The 23,699-nt window shown below is 38.4% G+C and overlaps 1 protein-coding gene across 1 annotated transcript in view; it reads right to left on the bottom strand.

Moving 5' to 3' along the window:
- Positions 1–23,699, bottom strand: part of calcrla (calcitonin receptor-like a) — a 32,592-nt gene that overhangs the window by 4,598 nt on the left and 4,295 nt on the right. Inside the window, exons 2-12 of the mRNA XM_040149347.1 lie at positions 8,954–9,062; positions 7,731–7,884; positions 7,161–7,271; positions 5,956–6,068; positions 4,983–5,074; positions 4,751–4,877; positions 4,275–4,428; positions 4,016–4,076; positions 2,887–2,953; positions 1,829–2,047; positions 1,061–1,102 (exon numbers count right to left, since the gene is read on the bottom strand). Coding sequence (XP_040005281.1) covers positions 1,061–1,102; positions 1,829–2,047; positions 2,887–2,953; positions 4,016–4,076; positions 4,275–4,428; positions 4,751–4,877; positions 4,983–5,074; positions 5,956–6,068; positions 7,161–7,271; positions 7,731–7,884; positions 8,954–9,028 — 1,215 coding nt within the window. The 5' untranslated portion in view covers positions 9,029–9,062. The remainder of the gene's footprint in view (positions 1–1,060; positions 1,103–1,828; positions 2,048–2,886; positions 2,954–4,015; positions 4,077–4,274; positions 4,429–4,750; positions 4,878–4,982; positions 5,075–5,955; positions 6,069–7,160; positions 7,272–7,730; positions 7,885–8,953; positions 9,063–23,699) is intronic.

Raw genomic sequence — 23,699 nt, 5'->3', positions numbered from 1 at the left:
CCTGAAGTTGTGCTTTCATTGTAATCTTGCCAGGTTTGGTACCATCATACCATGCATACAGAGCATCATGCCAGAGATTCTGCAGAAGGGCTGGGCAGATGGATAAACAGCTGTCAGTAAATATTCCATGAAAATCAAGCACAACTCCCTCTGAAACCACAGATTGTCAGTTTTGGTACAAAATAAACAGATGAGATGGTAATTAACGAGTGTATTCTTTAACTTCGGAAACTCCAGCCTTTATGCCAAGCGAGGCCACATCATGACTGCAGCTCATTACACAACTCACAGACAGGAAATTGATATTGATCTAATCTTGAAAGAAAGGAAATAAGCATATTCCCCAAAATGTAGAACTATTCCTTTAAAAATGGTAGTTCGTTTGTTCTCACTTTATTTTACTCAAATCCTCCTGACACGCTGTTTTTTTTTTAAAGAAAGAATGTGTCCGATTGAAAACAACCTGGATATACTGTAAATGTTCAACATTAAATACATTTGAAGCTTTTGGACTCATGTTGTCATGTGGTTTTGATTACATGTCTTCAGTCTACCTCCCTTTGCTGTGAATTCTCTCTGATGCACTTTTTGACAGCGGTTTTGATCAAAGCATACATTTCATTTGCCATATGTTCCTGCGTATACTGTACATAACAATGTCGCTGTTTCTTTGGGCATATAATGAGCTCAGGATCGTTATAAGAGGTTTTATGCAGACCTTATTATTTGTTAACTCCTGTTCTTCCCAACTTAAAGAGGAGTTATTCATTGGCTCTTGTAAGAAACTAACTTTAGGCAAAAACAGGCTATTTTGTATGCAGATCAATCGACTGCATAATTGGTAGAAATCAGTGTACTCAGTTGGCTGCTTGCCAACAGTAAATAGTCTTTAATCTCCAGCAAGGCCCTGCGACAGTGCATGTCTGGACATAAGCCTACTCCACCATCCTGCTCTAATGGTAATGCAGAGGAAGTTGCCTAGTGTATCCCTGATCACAAAGGGGAAATGATAAGTGTGTGTATGTGTGCATGCAGCTTTGGGGTAAGAACCCCATCTTACTTCTCCGTTGAAAAAGCAGAAAATGGTGGCCACCAGCAGACCCTGGAATGAAAAAAAAAAAGAATCACATGAAAAAGAAAGATAACATCAGTAGCATCAGTAGTCAGTTGTTTGTAGATGATAGCTTAAGGTCTCAAACTGAACTAATTTTGAGAGCAGACTGATTCAGACTGTTGGTCAAGATGTTCTCCCTGGACTGCCCATGCTGGGACAGCCCAAGATGAACAGATAACACCTCGCATCAACATCCATTGATTTCAGCTGAGCTAATTCATGCCTTCCTTCCTGCTGTTCTTCACTGGGCTACAACATAAACAAAGTTTCGTCAGGGGCTGATGTTTGGCTTTCACTAGAAAATAAGGAGGTTTATGTCCAGGCCACAGTTCATTTAGTATATGTCTCTATATTGGAAGAGAGAGACACTAACATGTTATCAGGTTTCATAATATATGATATAAATGTTACAAGGATAACAGGACACAAACACAGACAGTGCACAGGAACATTGCAGTGCATGCAACAGACAGTAAACTTTGAATACCATTCTAAAAATATACACTGAGCATGCATTTAAACAGCATGACATTTTGTCATGCTGTTTAAATGCATGCCCAGTTTATGTACTTTTTTAATGGAAAGGTTCTAAGAAGCTCAATCACTCAGCCACATCTAAAACACATCTGGAATCGTGTAGTTTAGGCATGGTTTTGACTGAACAAAACACCACATAACTCAAACCTTCACATTCACCGCTGACTATCATCTCACCTGGTAATGCATTAGTATGTGCATGATGTAGTCATATATTTCAGAGGAGACCCGTCCTTCTGGCTTGTAGGGAAGTAGCACATACTGAATTCCCAGAAGAGGCACCAGGATAAGGGTGGCTCTCACTGCTTTCATGTAGAGACTCGACTCCGCTTGATGGGTCACCTTCAGTTTGGTGATGAGCACCCGCACGATGTTCAACAGAAAGAACAAATTGACCTTGGGAGCAGCAGAGAGGATATCAATATGTCAGCTGGTTTAAGACTTACTTAGGATAGGTTGTAAATTCACCTTCTTAATACCTTAAAAATATATTCCAATGAATTTTACCTTACCACAGAAATATACCTCAGATAGACAGTAAAAGCCAAAGGTGTAAAGCTACAGTATGAAGAACAGGATGGTAGAGGATTGGTATTTATGGCAGTCCCACTAAAAAACTATACATGTTTCAGCCACATAGTCTATGTCCTAAATATTTGCTGTGACGATTTTGGTACACCTGACACACCATAACTTTTACTCTTACTATTTTAAAATGAAACCATAACAGTTAATTGCTACATAATTCAGATCCTAAACTGTACAATTAAGGTTTAAACAAAAAAATCCATGATGAGCAGAACTACACCAAGCTCTTTGTACTTGAAACCTGAACAAACTGTTGTAAAGGTTGTTTGAGGCGGAACATTGAGTCTTAAGAGACTCTTAAGGGACCAGATTTCTGTGAAGCATGTCTGGCTGTGTTGATTGGGTGAATTCCTGGAATACAACATGGGCCTGGGGACCAGTGGGCAGATTCTCAGAGGGGCAGATGCATTGATTTCACAAGATAAACACAATTATGCATGCTATGAAACTGTGTCCTGCTCACAGGCCCCCCACAGTGTCCACTCAGAAGAAGACAAAAGCAGCTTATTGCTGCTCATTGCACAATAAAAACAGTGCACCGAGTGAAATATGGAACAAATTAGTTGGTTTATTTTACTAAATCAATATTATTGTGATTTACTTTGCTGTAATTGATTGGTGTCAGGAAAGAGACTCAACCCTCTTACCAAAAGAGCAGCACAGATGGGACCATGGATGATGTAGAGTAGCGATGTTTTGGAGCTTATCCAACAGCTACAGTTGAGGGGAGGACAAAAGAGAAAAGTTTACACAACAGTGTCAGTGCATCACATGATAGCTCAATGGGTGTTCTGATAAATGAATCTGCACGAACAGCTTAGGAGAAATCATGAGAAAAGCTATCAGATAGGTTACAGCAGATCATTTTACTATCTTTACCAACAGAATATATAAATCCTATATTGGCCTAATTAACTGCATCGTACTTTGTAAACACATTTTAGGCAGGATTTCAGTTGTTCTTGTTAGATATTAGCGTTAAGGCCTGGCGACACCAGGATTTAAAACGGCAAAACCTGTTTGTTCAAATGCAATCACCACAATCAGAGGATCCGCTTGAGGAAGCAAAATTAATCTGAGCAAATGTTTCCTATAAAGTTCAACTTTATGCAACATTTTGACAGTGCTGACCTAGGATGGAAAGCCAGAGAGTCCAAAGTAGAGAAAGCTGTTTACGGTTCCTTATTAGCTGTGTCGCACCACCCAGTTTTATTTAACCTCCTCTGTGGGAGTAAAAACTGTTTCACCAAAAGGGCAGTCCTTTATGGAAAGTTATGATAGGAGTTGATGGTACAAATACGCATTCTAAGTAAACTGTGAATAAACTGAATTTATTGTCCCGTTAGCAAACGAGCTAAGCTAACAAGCTAACGACTTTGCGAACTGGCTGTGAGTAAGCTCTTTGGCTGAAAGTTTTATTTTCCCTTTTCAGTAACTTTTTTATTGAACAAAATGGTGTGCAATGGTGACCAAAATACCAGAGGGAAGTAAACAGAACAGAAGAGAGGAAATAGAAAGAAGCTCAGGGAGCTTTATTGCCGAGCTTATGAGTTAGCGGTTAGCTCACCCCTTCACCAACTAGCTATGCAAGCAGTCACTAAGTCACCAAGCTTTCAGCCACTCGTTTTGAAAGGACGCGCGAATGTCACTTTTTGATGTGAGCCTATTTACATATTCTACCTTCAAAATATATAATTGTTTTTTCTTTAATAGATTTTATAGATTTGGTACAAGTTGTAGTATTAACTCTAATAGAGAATGTGATCGGGTGCTTACTTGTCATTGTAGTAGTAACTTCGAGCAACAGCATGTATGGAGGCCGGAATGAGAGGAAAGCCTGCAAAAAAATTAAAGAAAATTGAAATTATTTAAGACATAAGATCTTGCAGTCTGAAAACCTTACATAGCTGTTATTGTGCTTCATTATTTTAGTGTTTGAAGAGCTGAGTTGCTGTCAAATTACTTTCAGATAATTGCTATTTATTACAATCGTGGAATACTGTATATTACTAGTTGGGCATTATCTCTTACATACCCCAGCCCAGAAGATAGTACCACATGAGGTGCTGCTTCTCAGCAAACACGGCCACCACGATGAGAGTGTGTAGGTATATTCCCTCACACAGCATCCAGAAGTAATTGCAGCCAAACAGGTACAGATGAATGAACTGGGACACTTTACAGCTCGTCTGAGGAAGAAACATATGTACATAATGAATGTAGATAGTGACTGTGACAATCTTTTTCTCTGATTGTATGATTGTTCTGTGCAGTTCACAGTTATGTGAAATTAATAAAATAATAGCTGTTATAGCACTCTAGAATTTAATCAAAGTCCCCATCACCAAGAGAGCAGTCACTGGAGCAGCGTTTCACCTGATTTATGTTTAAATATGGAAAATAGGATGACAAAAGAAATAGTTCACGTTGAACTTGTAGAGAAATATATGATTTGATTCTAAAATGAATTAAAATTGATAATAAAAAATATAAATAAATACATAAACTCACTGGATTCCTCTGCACCAGCTCCTGGTTGTTTGCCACTGCTGTCAACCAAATGATGGTGATGACAGAGTTCAGAACAAAAGAAAAGAAGAGGTTTTTGTGAAGGGTGATCCTTTGGCAACTCAAACTCCTGCAAGAAGAGATAGATGAAATTACACCACCATGCTAGTGATTTATGCGAGGGATAAGAATCATCGGTCTATAAAGCATGTTAAGATGAAGTATGTTTGCTCACTTGAAATGGAAGAATATTCCAAGGGAGATGAAGAGGGAGGTCAGTGACAGCCCATGTCCTATGAGGGCTAAATATAAAAGATTCATTGCAGTCTGGAAGGAAACAAGAAGCAGAAATTAGATTATCTGGATCACCTCTCCTAATGACTACTAATGTTATGACACAATGTATTATGATTTAGTGTCAGGATGTTTCTATACAGTTACATGTTTGCACGATTACACTCTTGAGGAGAACTCATATCCTTTCCTCCTACAGTAGATCACTAATTTATGTAAGGATGACAGTCAAATCATATTAAAGTCTATTTTAAGTTCATTGAGTGTTAGGTAGTTAGCAGCACCATCCAACTGACCAACTTTTCCCACAGCACTACCCTTTGCTCCATGCAGAGGTACAGTATATACTTCAATGGCCAGATTGACATTTGCTGCAGATAACTCTAATTTCCAGATGATGAATTCTAATTTTTTAACCCCCTGACCTTTCTGCTAGCGCCACCTTAGGCCAAAATTTCCATCAACACATTACATATGTTATGATAAGTAGATTGCCATTACCTTTTCAGCGTACCCAGAGGCATCCCCAGAGGATAAACTATTTTGATTTGGTTTCATTACTTTAATGAAGCCATATTTTTCTTTCTAGTGGCACCCTCAGGACAAACTGCACATTTTTAGCCTCACCACAGAATAATGTCAGTACATTTCAGCCAACATGAGCATGACATTTGTATTCAGTTGTGCTTTTTTGTTTTGTGTGTGTGTCTATATATATATATATATATATATATATATATATATATATATATATATATATATAAGAAATAAATGTCTACTTCCACATTCCAAATGATGCATGTAATTTGCACATTACTGACCTTTTACTATCTACTATCAGTGCTAACCATCACTCATGTTTGTATTAATTACAGTGACATGTACTTTTAATGCCATATTATAAAGTGACCAACCACTCTGCCTTCATTGGTGTGTTCATTGCAGCGGGTGTAATTGGTCCATGTGCGGTTGCTCTCAGGATGCAGGAACCAATGACCACTGTCAGTGCAAATCTTTGTAACCATCTCTGCAGGTAGAATGATGCATACAGTAGATAAGAGACAGAACACCTTCCAAATACACTGCTGGTTTTGACATTCTACATTGACTCTGAACCATGTTTTCTAAGAATATTTCAGTCCTTCAGGCTGAATCTTGGAATTTATTATTAGCAGCAAAGTGGGTGGAAAATATAGTGGTAAAGGTTAAAATATCAAAAGGCAGAGTGATACTTGAAAATGAAGCCGGGAAGATGCCCACTGACACACAACCGTTTAAAAAAAGAGTTTAGGCCCAGAAAAGGTAAAATCACATTCTGAAACTCCATGAAAAAAACAAACAAACAAACCCCAAAACACATTAATACACATGAAAGTACTGAAAGCCATGCTTAGAGGGATTGAATCTAATTCTTCATATACTGGTGAAGAATGTGCTGTGCTTACGTTTGGGCTTGGAATCTTCCAGCAATTAAAATCCATTTACTGTAATAAACGAATTGATGCATTTATGATGTAAACACTACTAATACATTTGCATAAAAGCTTGCATCATAAACAGACAGAGCATCGCCCCTTGTCAGTTTAATACACGTGAAGCAATATTTACACATATAGTATATATAGTAGAAACACCCACGTCTCTATCCACTCATAGTCATGAGGCCTTATGTTTCATGGTCATTTGTGGCTGTTGGTTTACATGTTCAGCCTCTAAAAACAATTCCACTTCTGGGTTCCCCCATGTCATTGTTCTTCTTCCGGCTGAATAACTCAAACAAAAAAGGGAAACACTCAGAGATAAAGGGGCCCTCCACCATTTTTACACATGAAGATCAGTTGTTTTAGTCACGGGAGCACTGCTCAGCCTGTAAAAGCAGTTGTATAATGTCTTCTGTGGTTTGAGGAGCTTTAGCACTGTTGATGCCATCAGGGTTATCTCTTTATGGGCTTGACAAGCTGCAAATTTACAAGTAAAATCCTGCATTACAAACTAAAGGTGAAGATTTGACTCATATTAGGGAGTAAAAAAGTCAGGATAGCTCAGTCTCTGCTGCTCGACTTTGCCAAACTTACAGATGGGCCTAGCATGTTTGGCATGTTTTAGCCACAGATCTCACCTGACGGATCAAAATCCTGGAAGTAGTCTGGGCAGTGCTGCTCTGACATAACTCCTGCCTTAGTGTCGTCCCAACACAGCCAGCCATCCCAAGTGCGATTACACATGGGCTCTAAAACCATAGAGAGGGTTAGGGGCTACCAAGCAATGACACAATATTAGTGAGTATTTTCAAATAACTAATAAAATTAACAGCATAAATGTTTAGATTTTTTCGATATTTAGAAATCATGCATTACACGGATCAAACTACTTATTCAGTTGCTATTTTTGAAAAAACAAAAACATTACAATAAGGTGCATGCAAAGAGATGAGACAGTGCTCAGTCTTTCAGTGCAACGAAGTTCAGTTACTAAATCCTTTCCCTTTTGTTCTTGCAAAGCTTTCCAAATAAGACTGAAAATGTGCTCTTTGCAATTTGGACTGCGAAAACTTTATGAACTGACCACTGAATACACTAAACCCAATATTAGCAGCATAGACTTCTGCAAGTAGTGTTCTCCAGTATTTTCTTACTGCCGTTCAATCTAGACAGCTTTAAAGTTCAGAAACATGAAACATCACAGCTACCTTGACTGCTGTAGGTATTATCCTTCATTATCTTTTGATAGCACTCAAACTGCGCAGTTACTATCTTGTTCCTGGTCAATCCCATGTCATGGTAGACATTGGTTGGATGCTGGTGCTGGGTTTCATTGACCTCCAGGCTTGCCTTCACAAAAAACTGCAAGGAAAGAAATAAAAGGCGAATAAATCGTTTCAGCCAGAGGTCCTGGAAATGTCACACAGAAGATTTATTGGACATGAGTATTTTATTACAGAAATGTGTGTGTGTGTGTGTGTGTGTGTGTGTGTGTGTTATTATTTTTGAGCCTATGCTTTATAATGTGTCTGCTTTAGCTAAAGAACACCTTACAGCATGTTTGACGCTTATGTTTGAAAAAGGTTGAGGAGCTGTAATTGTGGAGTTGTTCCAAGTTAAACTGGAGTTACCAAAACAACAAACACACACGTTAAAATTATAATTCCTAATGACCTTTGTCAGTACAGAAGCTTTGCTGCAGATTCATACGCAAAACTGCCTCGTTTTTGCTTTACTTTTAGTGTTCAATATCTTGCTTGTAACTTTTACTTGTAACAGGTGAGAACAGACAAAAAAACAGCAGCTTTTACACTATTTACATGCAAACTTGTGTCTGAATCCAATTTTGGCTGCACATTTTGACACCTGGGTATTTATTAAGACATTCATCACATCCTACTTAGAATGCCTGGAGAGGGAGTCTAACATACACACGCTTCCATTAAATCCTTTTCTGCTCAATGGAAAATATGACATCCATGCAGACATTGCCAACCAGATGTGTCCAGCTTTTTATTACACAGCAGATACCAACCTGAAGCTGATTTTTAATCCTTTATTCAATCTCCCACATAGACTGACATACAGTGAAAAAATTTAAATAGGTCGAACAAAGTCATAGCTGAATAGTAAACTACAGTATTTGTAAAATTTAGATACTGCACATTTATACAGCAAGATAAACTGTGTGCTCTATCACTACAGAATCATTTTCACTGAATCATTAATCCAAAGGCAATTCGAAAAAAAAGAGAAAAAAAAAAGAACGAAAAGAAAATCTGACTACTACCAGCTGTGTTTTCTGACATATTACATGGAGCTTTTCCTGTGTTTGATTTCTCCACACATAAACTTATTCAGTGAAGAATATTTGGTGTGTGTGTGTTTTCAGTATTTGCTTGTGTGCTTGAGTGCCTGCAGGCGGTCCTACTTTTGTTAGGTGACAGAGCAGTATGAGTGCCACCATCCAACTCTGCCCAATGCTGTCCATCTTCTTCTTGGCCATGTCAGAGTTGGTGGGTGATTTAGCAGCTGCAGAGCTGGAATGGAGAGCAGACAGATAAGCCACATCATTAAAGTGAAATAAAATGATTTGATAAAGAGAACCTAACAGCGCTTTTTATCTCTCCCACTGTTGCTAAGTGTTTCATCAGTGGCTTTAATCTACTGAAATGTTTCTTCTTTATTTGCCATCGCAGTCAATTAAACTGGGGAGAAACTGTAAGTTTATTGAAACTTAGACTAAATGGCCCACAAATAATGACTTTACAGCCACATACACTGATTTTATGATCATCTAATTGACAGTTGTGTACAATAAAAAAAACGTCTGAATTAAAAGGACTCAGAAAGTTTCGCCTTCGTCTAACACTTGTATTCACCAGATTAACAAATTTTAAAATGTAGTAATAGTAGCATATTCAATTATAGTGACCTTCAGCGTGTGTGATTTTCTGGTTCCACCTCACTGTTGACAGCAAGAAAGAAGAGCATACTGAATGACTGACACTGAACATGCAGTGGATAACACACTGAATACCAGGTAGACTAATGTAAGAGTAACGTCACTGAGCAACCGCCAAAACAACCCGTGAATGTACCACAATAGGACATAGCCTGCACAAGCAAAAATTAAAATTGCAAGTTTAATGGGAACGTGAAAGAAATGGAGAAAATGGACAAATTTAGATATAGCAGATAGAGATGTGGGCAACCAAGTCCTTGTTGGGTAGTGATTGGTACTGAACAATGAGTGAACTATGTAAGAGTGAGGTAACCTTCTGCAGAGGTCTGACCCTGAACTTAAACATCTTTCCATTTGCCAGCTATTTTCAGACAGTTCTTTTTTCTTTTTTTTTTGCGCTCCACACTGTGTTGTCATCAGTTTAGATTCTCATTATAAAAGTCAAACACCTTTATGGGAACATCAAGCAGCAACTGGATCAGAAAGTAAACAATTGTTAGTGAGCACATGGATCCACCTTCATCTGATCCAATCTGATAGGCAGCCTAGGCATTCTAACATTGATTGTACATATGAGGTTAATTTGGAGTTAAATGTACACATAATGCTAGTATTTAGGCTTGGTGATCAAAGAACAACACAGCTGACAAAATACATAGTTGGAATCAGCCCAACAGAAGCCCAAGGATCTAAGAAATTCCGGTTCCCTGACAATAGTCATGTAAGCACAGCTAGCACTGTAAAAACCCATGCTAACACTGCTGCTGTTGTTTTTTTTGTGAGCAATATCTCCTTTGCACTCTTCCATAAATTCTCAAAGGTTACAGCAGTTTTAAATCAGTTAGTGGGTGTGTTACACATTTACATATCTAATTTTTAAAGGTAATGATGGTGTCTCATCAAAGCAGAATCCCAGAGAGTTGCTGGCGAAGCAAAGCCGCAGGTGTCTGGGATTTCAAGTCATGGCTGCTGCATAGCAGATGAGACAAAATTCAAATGGAAACTTATCCCTCAGGTTGTGCAGATCTGCTTTACAAAACGGTGGGTGTACTAATGTTTGGGTAGCTTTAGATAGCAGTAGAACCTGCTACCTACAGGTCTGCAACTCCTCCAGTTCATCTAGTTTAGACTTTGGAGGTTCTGTGTTCCACTAATAGTCAAGCATTTTTTCCTTTTGGTTTGTGTTTGATGCCCATATAGGCACCCAAGGCAACCAGAACAGGGTGTTAGTGTTGTTAGAATACCTGATACAAATCACTAGGCTGGGTTCACGTGGCAGCACTGCTTTCAGCGTGAACTGCAACAAGCATTTTTTCTTCCTCTAGTAGCCGAGGAATACAAAGAGACAGGAGGGATGGGAGAGACAGAGAGAGAACCAGAACCCAGGATGACAAACATGTAAGTACATGGCATGCAGGAGTGGATTACATCTCATTCAGAAGCGGAATTTAATAACGTCTTTCATACCCCAAAGGAACTAGGTCATCACTTGTATTTGCAACATCTGAAGTCTAATTAAATGGAACAGCCAAACCAACACTGCATCAGGGAAATAGAAAGATACATTCATGAGGCAAGGATTTCCAAGATGCAGGGCCTTTAACTTTAAGCACACACACATTTATTTTCTGTCACTGATTATTGACAAATTGACAAGTATGAATAGTAAGCAGTTGTAGTGTTTTAAGGTTTTGAGGCTCATCATTATGTTTGTTTTTTTATCCTTACACATCACAAGATCATTTTTTTTCCTGCTACAGGTGGCTACTGTTCATTGCTGTTTTGCAAGAAAGAGGGTTTTTTTTTTAACAGCTTGTGACAGCTCAACAAAAAAAAAGCGAAGAGAAATATGAGGAGAAAATGCAGAGGACCTCCTGATTAGGCTGCGGCTCAACCAACGTCCTATTCAATCAATAATCAAAAATGAAACCACAAAATCTTTTTGTGGTTTCATAAACTACATGAGTCTAAAGTGTAAAAGGTTATGGGTTGAAAATGTTGAATATCTCAAGAAAGAAACCTCCCCCTCAGCTCAGAGTGCCGAACTGGCTTGTTACATCTAGCAATTTCCTACATGCTATCATAACCCATGCTGTCCGTTGATGGTCGATGACACAGACAAGTCATTTCTCACTACCTGCAGGAGTTACCTTAGTGTAGTCTCTGTTGTGTTGTAATTGCCACTGCTTGTCATTTCTCCCCTGTCACTAAAAACTGGTTTCCAGCAAGTTGCTTTTTTCTTAATACTGAAAATGTCAAATTGTAAGCTATTATGATATTGTGGTAATGTTCTTTCTACTGTCTTGATTTCTTGATGTGCACCCTTTTTAAACAGATATTTGAATAATCTGATTTGAAGTAATGCAGCTTTAAGCAGCTTCAACTTTGCTCTAAGCTTAAAAATTAATGAGCATCCCAGTAAATGAGGAGGCAAAGCAGGGGGCTAACTGTCATCGCTGAGGGATCTGACCCTTTTGATTCCCACATGTCTCCCCTGCAGCAGTCACCAGAGGGACTGGCCCAGTGGCTCCACAAGTCTGTTCTGAGTTAAAGCAGCATTACATTGGGGAGAGGAAGCGAGGAGGAGGGGCTTACTGAAAGTGGGACTGTAAAACATTAAGGTGATGTGCAAATTAGAAACAGCCAGGAAAAGATCAGCTGCTCTGTCACACATACTTGAATGCAAACACACAACAATGCACATGTACACACAAAAAGATATACACACAGCGCTCTACTTTGCCAAGATCCCCAGCTGTTTCTTGGCAAGAGCTGCGTTTCATACATTAGCAGACCGATACAGAGGATATATCTTGTCAGATGTCAACAGAGAACAGATGTTGCAGAATGCTTTCCCAATAGCTGCTCAAATGTTGACTATAGCTACAGTAGTTATGATTTGTTTCTCATCCCATTTTTTTCGGCTTTTGCCCCTTTTCTAGTTGTCATACAGTACAATTTAACAAATCCTAAAGGTGGTAGTCGTGAAAAGACCCTGCCCCCTCCCATCTAAATGGAATCCATGTCACAGTGGGAACTTCCACTATGGCATTTTGTTCATTTCTGTCATAAATATTTTTATTATGGAAAAACAATACAACATTTTGAGCAGTTAACGTTGCTGACAATTAGCAAACAGCGTAACCCATGGTGCAGTGATTATGGTTGGTATTGCACAGCCAATATAGAAGAGCATGGTCAACTCCACGCAGCGTTGTTTTAAATGATAAAGCCTTGGGTAATGAGTGCCATGAAAGAATGAAGAATGGTTGTTCTAAATACCTTAGTCTTTCTTCAGTTCTTTTAGAAACAGTGTTTCAAATAGAAATTCCTTATTCAAACCAAATGGCAGTGGATATTACACAGAGTAAAAGGTTTTAATTCTGTGTGTCCCAATCCAACCCTGTCTCCTTCTCTTATACAGTATGCAACTAATTTATAATAGTAATTCATGTTCCCTGGCAATATTTAGGTCCAATGCAGGCAGCACTGGGAAGTCCCAGCCTAAAACGTGGACCATACTTAGTCCACATTGTTTATTCCCTTCCCTTAAAGCTGCATTAATTCAGACAGACTCTATGGGGAAACAGAATTCTAAAACCAGCTCACAGACTTACAGTCCTGACACTGCCTTTTATAGTAATGTGTTGCTAATGCATAATCAAATGGACTTCCTATTTCAACACTGTCATACCATTGGATTCACATTTCTGGCCATCCAACAAATCAACAAAGTCTCCAACTCCAGAGAAAAGAAAAATCTGGGTTTGATAAGTTACTAATGAACTATTTGTATATGTTCATTATGAATGCATCATTAAAATCACTGGCACTGAACATTTAGAGAAAAAGATACAGTATGTACAAGAGAATAGCTTTTCAGCGACTTAACTTCCACAAAGTAATGCTGAAATCCTGAGAGTGAGTAACTCCCTGCCCTGCTGCCCTTTCCTCTGTGGCTGCGGATCGTTTTGAAAATCTTTGGGAAGGAGATCTTCTTCTATGACTGACAGTTATTTTCTACAGTAGTCTGAAGTCAAAGACCTATTTGTGTATCTCTCCTTGTATATCACATGAATAGTCATTGATTTTGTAGAAGCTAAAGCAGTCACAGATCACACCAATATGACACCTGTAATTTGTTTCTCCTACCATTACATTAGTGTATTACAAAACAGAATAAACGGATGAATGAACAGATAAATGAATGGTCCACAAAACCAAAAATCCTGAAAATACAGTAACCAATAGATCTTATACTTATTAAATATTTTCTTGCTAATCGCAGCTCAAACCTGAGAGAGCAACCTACACAGATGCACAACACTTGATTGATCTTTTTGGGTCAACTTAAACCAACCACAGACCAGTGCACACTGTGGGTGGTCCACTATTATCTGTAGTACCTCCGAGAGTCCCACAGAAGTGGTTAGTCATGTACACTTTGCACAAGAGCTGACTTCACCTATTACATCCGCCAGCTTCCAGAAAGATACGTAGAAAAACAGCCTATTCATAACAGCTGTTGTCTTCTCACCCAGTGCCAGAGCTCAGCCTGCACTTATCAACTCCCACTGTCCGTGCAGAGTTGTTGTGCTGTGCTGTAAACATCCTTTTGCCCCAACAGGATGTTTGGCGCCTCATACTCCAAGTTCCACTCAAGGGCATTCGGATGTCCATTAGGCTGGTGAGGGCCTACAACATCATAACTACCTCTTTCTGTAGCAGGATAATGACTTAACTAGAGAGGGGAGAAGCCACAAGAACTGATAAAGTCCCTGCATGCAGAAGCACAACAATCGATATGTGAACAGTGTGCTGTTTTTGCACTGACTATTATTATTGTTCATATTCATATCAGTTTTACTCCTCACCAAGACATATTCATCTACATTTACTGCATATGGCAAACAAAGGGACTATTTTTAATGTACATGGCCCATAGTCCTGTAATAGTGGCAGTGCACTCAAGTGATTAAACTACAGACATGAGGAGTAATCTTTTCTTCAGTACAAATACTAGGCAAAATGTTCTTTTTTAATAAAAGCTAAGGCAATATCCAGTGACAGTATGCTGTCTGATGCTTCAAGGAATCTAGTGAGCAGACAAAAATAAATACTTTACTGTCGCACAGCAATGTTTGAATGATTCTGTTATCAGTAAGCCAAATACAAAACTGCTCACATGGGTACACTGATAAGTATCTTTGCTTGCTATATAGACATACGAGAAGAAAATTCCCAGCATGGGAAATAGCACAGTTGTGCCTTCTGGATCTGATTTCCAATGACCTGTATTCTTACAGCCCTTTGGTTAACAGTAGGAGTCAGGGAACCTCTGGTGCAGGGTCATGTTCCAAGTGGTCAGATTTACTATTTATAAGCATAGCCTATAGCATTTATATTCCCAGAGCAGAACACATTATCAAAACTATTCATATCTAGACTCTTTTATGAACATATAAAAAAGACTTTTTGAGTAGGGCTGTAACTTTTTCACAAAAATAACAAGTTTAAATGAATTCAAACTAACTAATTTGATTTGTTTGTTTTTTAATTAATTCAAACTCAGCCCTTGCAGTCTAATTCTAAACTACGCAGTAAAATTGACACTGCTGCATTCGTTTGTAATGACATTGCCTCACTTGAGTTACAATCTAATGTTACTTTGAGGCAGTTGCTTTTTTAAAAGGCTGCAAACTTATCCTTGGGAGCCTTATCTTCAACCACATTTTTTTCATTTACAGTGTCAAATCAAAACGTGCTGTCTCAAAATACCTCTGAGATGGCTTGGTGACCCAATTATCCATTCAGCATTAGCAATGAGAGCAGGAACAGCCTATTTTACTGGAAGGTCACTTCCATTTTTTACTGTTAAAGGAAAGAAAAGGAAAAAAAAATATTTATTTATTTATTTAGGTGTTTTTGAACTCCCAAATAACAATATCAGCCTATAAAATCCAGTATGATCTGAGTTATACAAAATACTGACAACTGCACCATTGAGTAGTTCAGTAGCTGGGAAACTGTCCAGTACCTGAGGTCTACAGCTGGTGAATGAATGGAGGAGAATGATATTGTGTCAACTTCAGGTAGAGCATGGGTCACCATTTAACCCAGGCCAAGCATGGCCACAGTATACGTTGATCCGCCACAACATTAAAACTAGTTACTGGTCTTAATGTTTTGGCTGAATGGTGTATATATACAGTACATATATACATATATGTACTGTATATATACACCATTCATAGAAATGACGTGTTTACTCTAGCATTACTAGGGGACACAAATATGTCATGGCAGGTGTATTGCTCAGGACCCAGGGAAGTGCAGTGTCGAGTCTGAAGTTGTTTGGATGATGCTCTCAAGAAAGCTGCAAGGTGGATTAATGCAGGCCAAGTAATCAGCTGCTACTGACAGGCACATTTTGAAAGGGCACTGCAGTAGTCTTTAAGGGAATGACTGCAAGACATCACATGACAACTTTGTAAAAAAACTTTTCAAAACTGTGATCAGCTGAATAAAGTGTGCTGAGTTACGAAGGTACACCAACCCCTTGGGCAGTCACAATACAGTAAGCTCCCACTGAAATAGTTCTTCATTATCTGCACGTGTGCCCATCATATGGATTTCTAAGTGCTAGTTTTTGAAATTCACTTTCAACCTAATGTTGGAATCAGAAAAACTGCCTTCTAACCTCCTAAAAAACATAGGTTTTGATAAGTATAAAATCAAATGTGACCATACTAACACTAGTCCACTCTTTCTCAGTATACTCTGTATCATGATGCGTTTCCTTAGACCTTGACAAGGCCAGTTCGCTTTACAAGCAGCGCATGCAACACATGGCCCGGGTCCATGTCTTTATCAGCTAGGCTTATGTTACGTTAATATCAAACATGTTTGTTGGGAAACAGCTTGAGGACTGCAGGTGTTGTTGCAATGCATCACTCCGAACTAATGAGCGAAATGATACCCTGGATCCAGCTGAATTGTCCGTGCATACATATATTTGCTTTTAAAATCACGACAATGTAGATAATAGGAAAATATTTATAACATCTCATTGATTATGTCATTGGTTGTAATATGTTAACTTTCAAGTGGCTTCTGATGCTTGGCTTCTTATGATCTTTTTACTGTATTTTCCTGCATGTAAAATTAGTTATTCCTTTATTTTTTTTAAAAAAGTATTTATATTTACTTATATATCATCTCTTTTATTTTACAAAAATAATTAAAAAACTGTGAGTGATTGTGACAAGAAAGTCTTAATATGGAAAGGGTGGAGGGAATTAGTTCAGTTTCCAGCCAACTTCATCCCGAGGAGAAGGAGCTTCCTCTCTCAGTCAGCGAGACCAAATGTAGTCACTTGTACATTTAGATAATCTTTCCCATATGACTGAAAAATGTCTGAAATAGAGTTTAACATCTCAGTCACTGATGTTACCAAGCCCAGGACACGAGAGCAGACCTCATGCAAGCCTCAAAGTTGCCGAGGGCATCACCAGATGTCAGGGAAAACAATAACAATCCTACACAGATGTGAAGGAGGAGTTGTCTTTGTTGCATGAGAAGACCTTCTCAACTTTCAATCCACCCACCCTGACTGGAGCACGCAATCTTCTTTGCATTAACATGGCAACAGGGAGGTTGTGTTCTAGTGGTATTGGAGCATACAACAACCCAGATACCTAAGTATTCATGTCATTGCATTTACGCCCTCATTGCCATCATGCCAACGTTCTCAGGGCAAGCACATGGTTCTACTTAAAACTTTAGCGCTGAAAAAAAAGAGACTACATTGTAAAACTTATGTAGCTCATGAGGAAATTAATAAAAGAGAGGCTCATACTGGTGCTAAATATTGTTACAATAGATGATGCTAAAGATACATCCAGTCACTATGGTCACTGAAACCCTTGAGGCTATATGGTCCAAGGACAGATGAGGCAGCCAAGTATCCCAAGGAATTATGAATAATGAAAGATTCTGTCGCACATGATCTTCGTCCAGAGCCAACGCTTAGTACCAATGCAGAATGCAGTGTGCCCTTTTAAAAGCAAGGTGGAAAGTAAATGTGTGGAGGATGGGGTGGGACTAGTAAGGCATCAAGTAGAGTTCTTGTTCCCTCAAAGGCCAAGTATCAATACAAGCCTTACTTCTTAACAGTGCCCAGTCTGAAAGTGTTGCCCTAACCTTCATCATACCCTAATCATACTCCAGTTGTTATGCGTTGATATAGTTTTGTACAGATAAATAATTTACAATAAATGCATGCAATGAATATAATCTATATAATCTTGGGTTTGGCAGAATCATCCAATATCGATCTGTCTGGCAAAAGGCTGGTTTATGAATACTACAGCAATTTTCTTTTTGGCTTGGGCATCTACAGGATCTAGTAAAACCGTACCTTTGGATCAGTGTGGTTGCCTTAGGCTTTAACTTTAAAGCTGCATGATTTTGCATTTTGGCCAACTGGGGGCAGTGAAACGAGCTGAAAACATAACACTGACATACAGTATTGTCCCCTCATGACGGTAATGAGCTTAACTTGTTGGCAAACATCTGCCATTGGCATTCATTTGGATTTTGTTTTTGTCTACAAATCTAAGTCCAGTATTCATTCTTCATTCTTCATTCATTCATTCATTCTTCTCTTTAGATGCTAAATGCTCCACTATGTTCACCAGCTTGTGGCTAACATTGTTTGTTTGCTTTCTGGTTCTGGGCAGGTAGTGTGCAGTGGTTTTATCAGAGATTTTTTGCTGACAGCAGCTGCCTGCTGCTGGAAACAAGGCTGATGAGAGCTGAATTTATGAGCCAGAAAATCAAAAAAATCAGCTTGTGCTATGCAGAGCTGAGGGTAACTGCAGTTTTTTTATTATAACTATTTTTGGGGTCATCCCAAACAGGGACACCATTCACATGACCCATAATCACTCATCCATTGTCAATACAAAAATATTGATTATTGCCTATTTAAAACTACCATCACTTCTCACATTTTTACACATTTCAAGGGATCTGAATACGTTTCTGCCAAACTGTTACAGAGTCTCTTGCATTTCACTGCTTCATATCATCTACGTGATAAGTTTAGATTATTCTGGCAACTTTTTACAGTGAGAGTTTAGTCCATGGAGAGTTCCTGCCAAGTTTGGTAGTAATTAGGGCAACACTGTATAGGAACAAAAAGGTGCTGCTGAAAACCCACCACAGAGGAAATGGGTGATCTAAATAGTACACTAGTTGAACATGAGTACAAAGTTTGCTACAGGATATCATGAAACTGCGGTTTTTGAGCTTCCATTAAAAAAAAAGCAACAACACAGGTGAGTCATACTGTTCTGAATGTCAAGTATGTGTCAGCTTTAAAAAAAGGTCTGACAGTATATAATGCAAGTTTTGAAAACACCATGAGGCAGCAAACAAGGTCCCCATGATGCGTGCCCAAACTCTTCAGTAGGTACATGAGTCACAAAAAAATCAAGAGATAATTTATGTATCCAGGGGAACAATCTGAAAAACTGCCAAACTCAGCAGCAATACCCAGGAGGAAAAGAGGGCACCAGTCAAAGCTCACAGATAGAGCGTCGTCATTGTATCAGGACAACTGCATAAGATCACAAAACTCTGTCCTCAAATCTGCACGCAGAATTCGGTTAACACCTGCTGTGAGTACTGTTGCTTCATGGGTGTTCTGTCATCCCGAATGCTAATCAAAAGGACCCCCTGTAAAGCCAAATTATGGGCTCATTCCATCTGTTTTTCTCCATTTTCTCCTATCACCTTTCAACCAAATCAGCTTTCAACCAAATCACTCACCTATCAGCTTTCAACCAAATCACTCAAAAGGTTCTCCAAAAGAAACAGTTTGACATTTCAGGAAATATACTGACTCACTTTCTTGGCAAGAATTAAATGAGAGGATTGATACCACTCTCACACTTGTATAATAAAAATGTAGCTGGAGCCAACAGCCAGTTAGTTTAACTTAACATAAAGAAGGGGAAACAACCTCACCTAAGCACATTTACTCAAGTGCTATACTTCTGTTCAGTTTTGAGGCACTTAGACTTTCCACGAGTATTTTCATACTATGCTACTTGATACTTCTTCTCCACTAGATTTCAGAGTGAAATATTGTACTTTTTACTCCACTACATTCATCTGACAGTTGTAGTTACCAATTAAACACCAGTCGCTCCCAACCTTATCGGCCCGTGACCCCTTATAGTGTCTGGTTGGGGCTGACAGTTTCAGATATTTGTGAGATGTTTGCAGTACCACCAAAAAGAGATTTCCCCTCTGAAATTCTCAGCTGGTTTCATTAAAATAACAATTTCAGGCCCGAAGAGAGAAAACATTATTTCACAAAAAAGCAAAGAGTCGAGAAAAGTCTGAAAAATCTGTCAAAATTTATATATATATATGTTCCTACCGCAACAATCTTCTCATCTAGGATTTATTTTGTGACCCTGGATGGGAACAACAGCACTAAACTATCAAACTGTACAAAGTACTGAAAACTACAATAGCGTCGTCTCGAGAAGCTACAACAGTAAAATGCTGCTTACACATTGATATGCCAGTCTTAACGGTGTAATGTAATTGTGCTGCAAAACAAAGACTTTTACTTTTGATACTATAAGTAACTTTAGCTTATAATACTTCTATGTTTTTACTTAGGTAATATTCTAAATGCAGGCGTTGTGCTTGTAATTAAGTAATTTTGCATTGAGATATTTGTACTTTTACTCAAGTATCACAGTACTTCTTTCACTACTGCCTGGCTATGACCAAAGGGTAACAAGGTAACCTATTAACATGTTATATTTAGTTGATTTATCCATTCAAAACCAAAGTGCAAAAATGACCATTTGTAATAGCCTGGCAGATTATGTTAACATATTTACCTTACCAACATGAGAATGGTATCAGTTTTCTTATCTAACTTTTGGCATAAAAGTGAATATGCACATTTTCCCAAAATGTCAAACTATTCCTTTAAAAATAGGATACCAAACACCGGCAGGTGGCTCTGGGAAAACAGCCATGCCATTAGTTGCCGAAAAGATAATATTACATCTCCCCTCTGAATCTGAAATGGCATTATCCCATGCCATCATTATTTAAACATGACAAAAAACATCACAAACAGCTTGGCTGTCTTCAGATCTAGAGGTCTCACCAAAAGGTTCCCATTCCAGAGACCTCTAGTCTACACAGTGAAAAAAAAAAGCACAAATACCTAGATAAAAATACACTAGTTAAAAATAAACCGGGATCCATCATGCATTGCACCTGCATAGCTACTAGTAATTCTCCTTGGTGTTAATGTAAATGTTTTGATGTAGCTGTAGGGCTTCCAGGCTGTGTTTAAAATAGTCTAACCTGCTGAGCATGTGCTCACTGCTTAACCTGAGGCATACAGTACAGTCTGGTGGGAAAAAGCAGCTAATTCTACCAATTCGTTCCACTACAAAGAGCCCCATTTTCACAGTTCACTAGATTTTCTTTGTCGAGTGCTTTAAGTGCACTGACAGGCTGGCAGCTTCAAACAATAGCTTAAGCTTTCTTAGCAGGGTTTTTTCCTTATTGTGTGATATTTTTGCATCATAACTGGCTGTTGCTTTTCACAGATTTTATTGTAATGGCTGTTTGTTGCAGCGATTAGTAGTCATTAAACTGGCGTACAGCTGGAAGGGGATTTTCCAGCCAAAACTTCCCTGAGAGTTTAAATGGGAGCTTACATGTTCTTTCTGATTTTGTTTGGGGATAGGTAAATGGTTGTTCATATCTCTGAATTTCATCAACGTTACTTTAGTTCAATTATCAGCTGTTTTTCTTCTGGTTGTGCGTGGAAAAATTATAAACCCAGAAAGATGTCCTTTGGGATCACTCTGCAAGCTTGTCAAGCACCATTCACTAATCCTCCCTGTTTTCAATGTCATTCCATCCATCTGAACGTTACCAAAGCTCCATATCACTCACATCCTGTATTAGGAAATGGGATTCTTGAATTCCCCAGGCGAGATATGTGACATACTTTGCTACAGACAATGATAACAGACATAAAATTAACACGGAAGAGCAGCGTGGTAGTAACACAGCTGTAATTGTCCACTAAAAAGATGTCACTAATGCATTACTCTTTATTCTTTTGGTAGAAAAGTGATAACAAAATGATGAAATAAAAAATTACCTTAAATCTATACAATATTTCCAGGTGAAAAGAGGTTTGAAAAGCTTTATCTCACAGTCTGATTTAGATATTACATCTCTTTTAGCGTTTATTGGAGTCTGAAAACATCAACAGTGAACACAGGGTCTTCTAGGACTGGTGTGAAGGGTTCCTTACTGGTATTGCCACGACAAAAATAATCCTGGAGCTCGGTCAAATTCACAGCTGTTTTAAGTCGGCCCTGAGGAAGCCAAGGAAAATCCTCCATGTGCTCGCTGTGGGCCCTAGACTTGACCTCCAAGGGAGCTATTCATGTCATTACTAACAGGCTCAAGTTGCTCTGTATGCCTTCGGGTTGCGTAACGACAACATTTAACTGCTTGCATGTGAGAGCTACTATGAAAATAGAGAACGGACATCTGAATATTAGGGGTTTTGTGAAAATGTGAATCTGAAAAATCTGAACTGTTGATAATAACCAATAACAACCAATGCCAACATAGGATAGCAGTAGGGCTGCAACTTATTTTAATTATTGATTAATCTGCTGATTATTCTCTTGGTGAAAAAATGTAGTCTAATAAATGCTAAAAATTCACATTAAATTCTCAGAGGCTATGGTAATGTTTTCAGCTGGTGTGTTTTGCACAACTAACAGTCCAAAAGCATGAGATATATTTATCGACATATATGAGAGGAAAACACAGTAAACTGTTTCCTTTTGAGAAGCTGGAACCAAAAAAAAAATAGCGAAGTGACTGATCGATTAGCATTATAATTGCTGAATAATTTTCTGTTGTTTGAATAATCAATAATTCCACTAATCGTTGAAGCTCTAAATAAAAGCTTCAATACACGTGCCATGACTAACAGCAGCAGGCTTCTTTGTAGCCAGGCTGCATGTAAGACAAAGCTTCCAGGTGAGATGATAGGTAGCTAAGAATATGAAATGGCTTTTTACTTAATGAATAGACATGAAAAAAGGCTTAAAAAAGAATGGTGGGGCTATCAAGACCTAAAAAAAAGGAAATCTAAGCCTAGATGTATGAGGAAAATAATCACTATTAGGGAAAACTGAAGAGATATAGGCACCCATTTACAGTCAAACTGAAAGTACGATTAGTAATTCCTTTTTGAAGGCAAAAATTTTGTCAATGTGATTTCTACATGTATTGTTAATAGTACTTTTTAGTAATATTATTAAACAACAGGTCTCTGGGTAAATATTAAATTTTCTTATCAGAGGCTAGCAGGGTGTGTCGGTGTCCATGTTTAATTGACAGCAGCCGGCACATTGAGCGCCAGCAAGGGAAAATTAAAAAAGTAAAGAAAGTTGCGCTGTAGATTACACGTTATGAGCAGAAGGTGTTTCATTAGAGGCGTTGAAGGGTAAGGACCACAGCAGCATCTGCCCAAATGTCACTGGCTAATGAGCTATCTAGCCTGCCATATGACATTAGCAGTTAGCATTGCACTTATCCCAGGTGGGTATTTTTTGGTTGGTCATTCAAAAAGCTGAGGTCTATGACAGACATGATCATGTTTGTTAAGTAGGACAAGAATGAGCCATTAGCAGGAAAGCTGTGCTCTTGTGCTTTGCAGTCTGCCTTTGATAGAGCGTTGATGTTACTGCTTCAGGCTAATACAGTTTGAAATAATAATGATAATAATAATAATGAACATTATTTATAGAGCACTTTTTATTAAAGATATGTAGCTCAAAGTGCTCTACAATAAAAAAAATGAAAATGAAATTGCACAGTAAAACTAGGGCGAATGAAAAAGACAAAAAAAAAATAGAAATGAATTCAACCTTTCTACCTTCTTTGAAAATGGAGAGATAATAGCTTTCTAACTCTATAATGCAAAGACAGAAGTCACAACTGTAAAAGCAAAAAACTATAAACAAATACATTTCTCTCTTTAGCGCACTTTTTCTCAAAGGAGAGCACAGGAATTATTGAGCAGATATTTATGCTGTAGCAACAAAAAAACATTCAACTTAATTTCCGTTGGACT

The sequence above is a fragment of the Xiphias gladius genome, chromosome 16 (genome assembly GCF_016859285.1).
Source record: "Xiphias gladius isolate SHS-SW01 ecotype Sanya breed wild chromosome 16, ASM1685928v1, whole genome shotgun sequence".
Classification (NCBI taxonomy): domain Eukaryota; kingdom Metazoa; phylum Chordata; class Actinopteri; order Istiophoriformes; family Xiphiidae; genus Xiphias; species Xiphias gladius.
The sequence above is the reverse complement of the archived record's forward strand: the minus strand, read 5'-3'. Positions and strand labels throughout refer to the sequence as shown.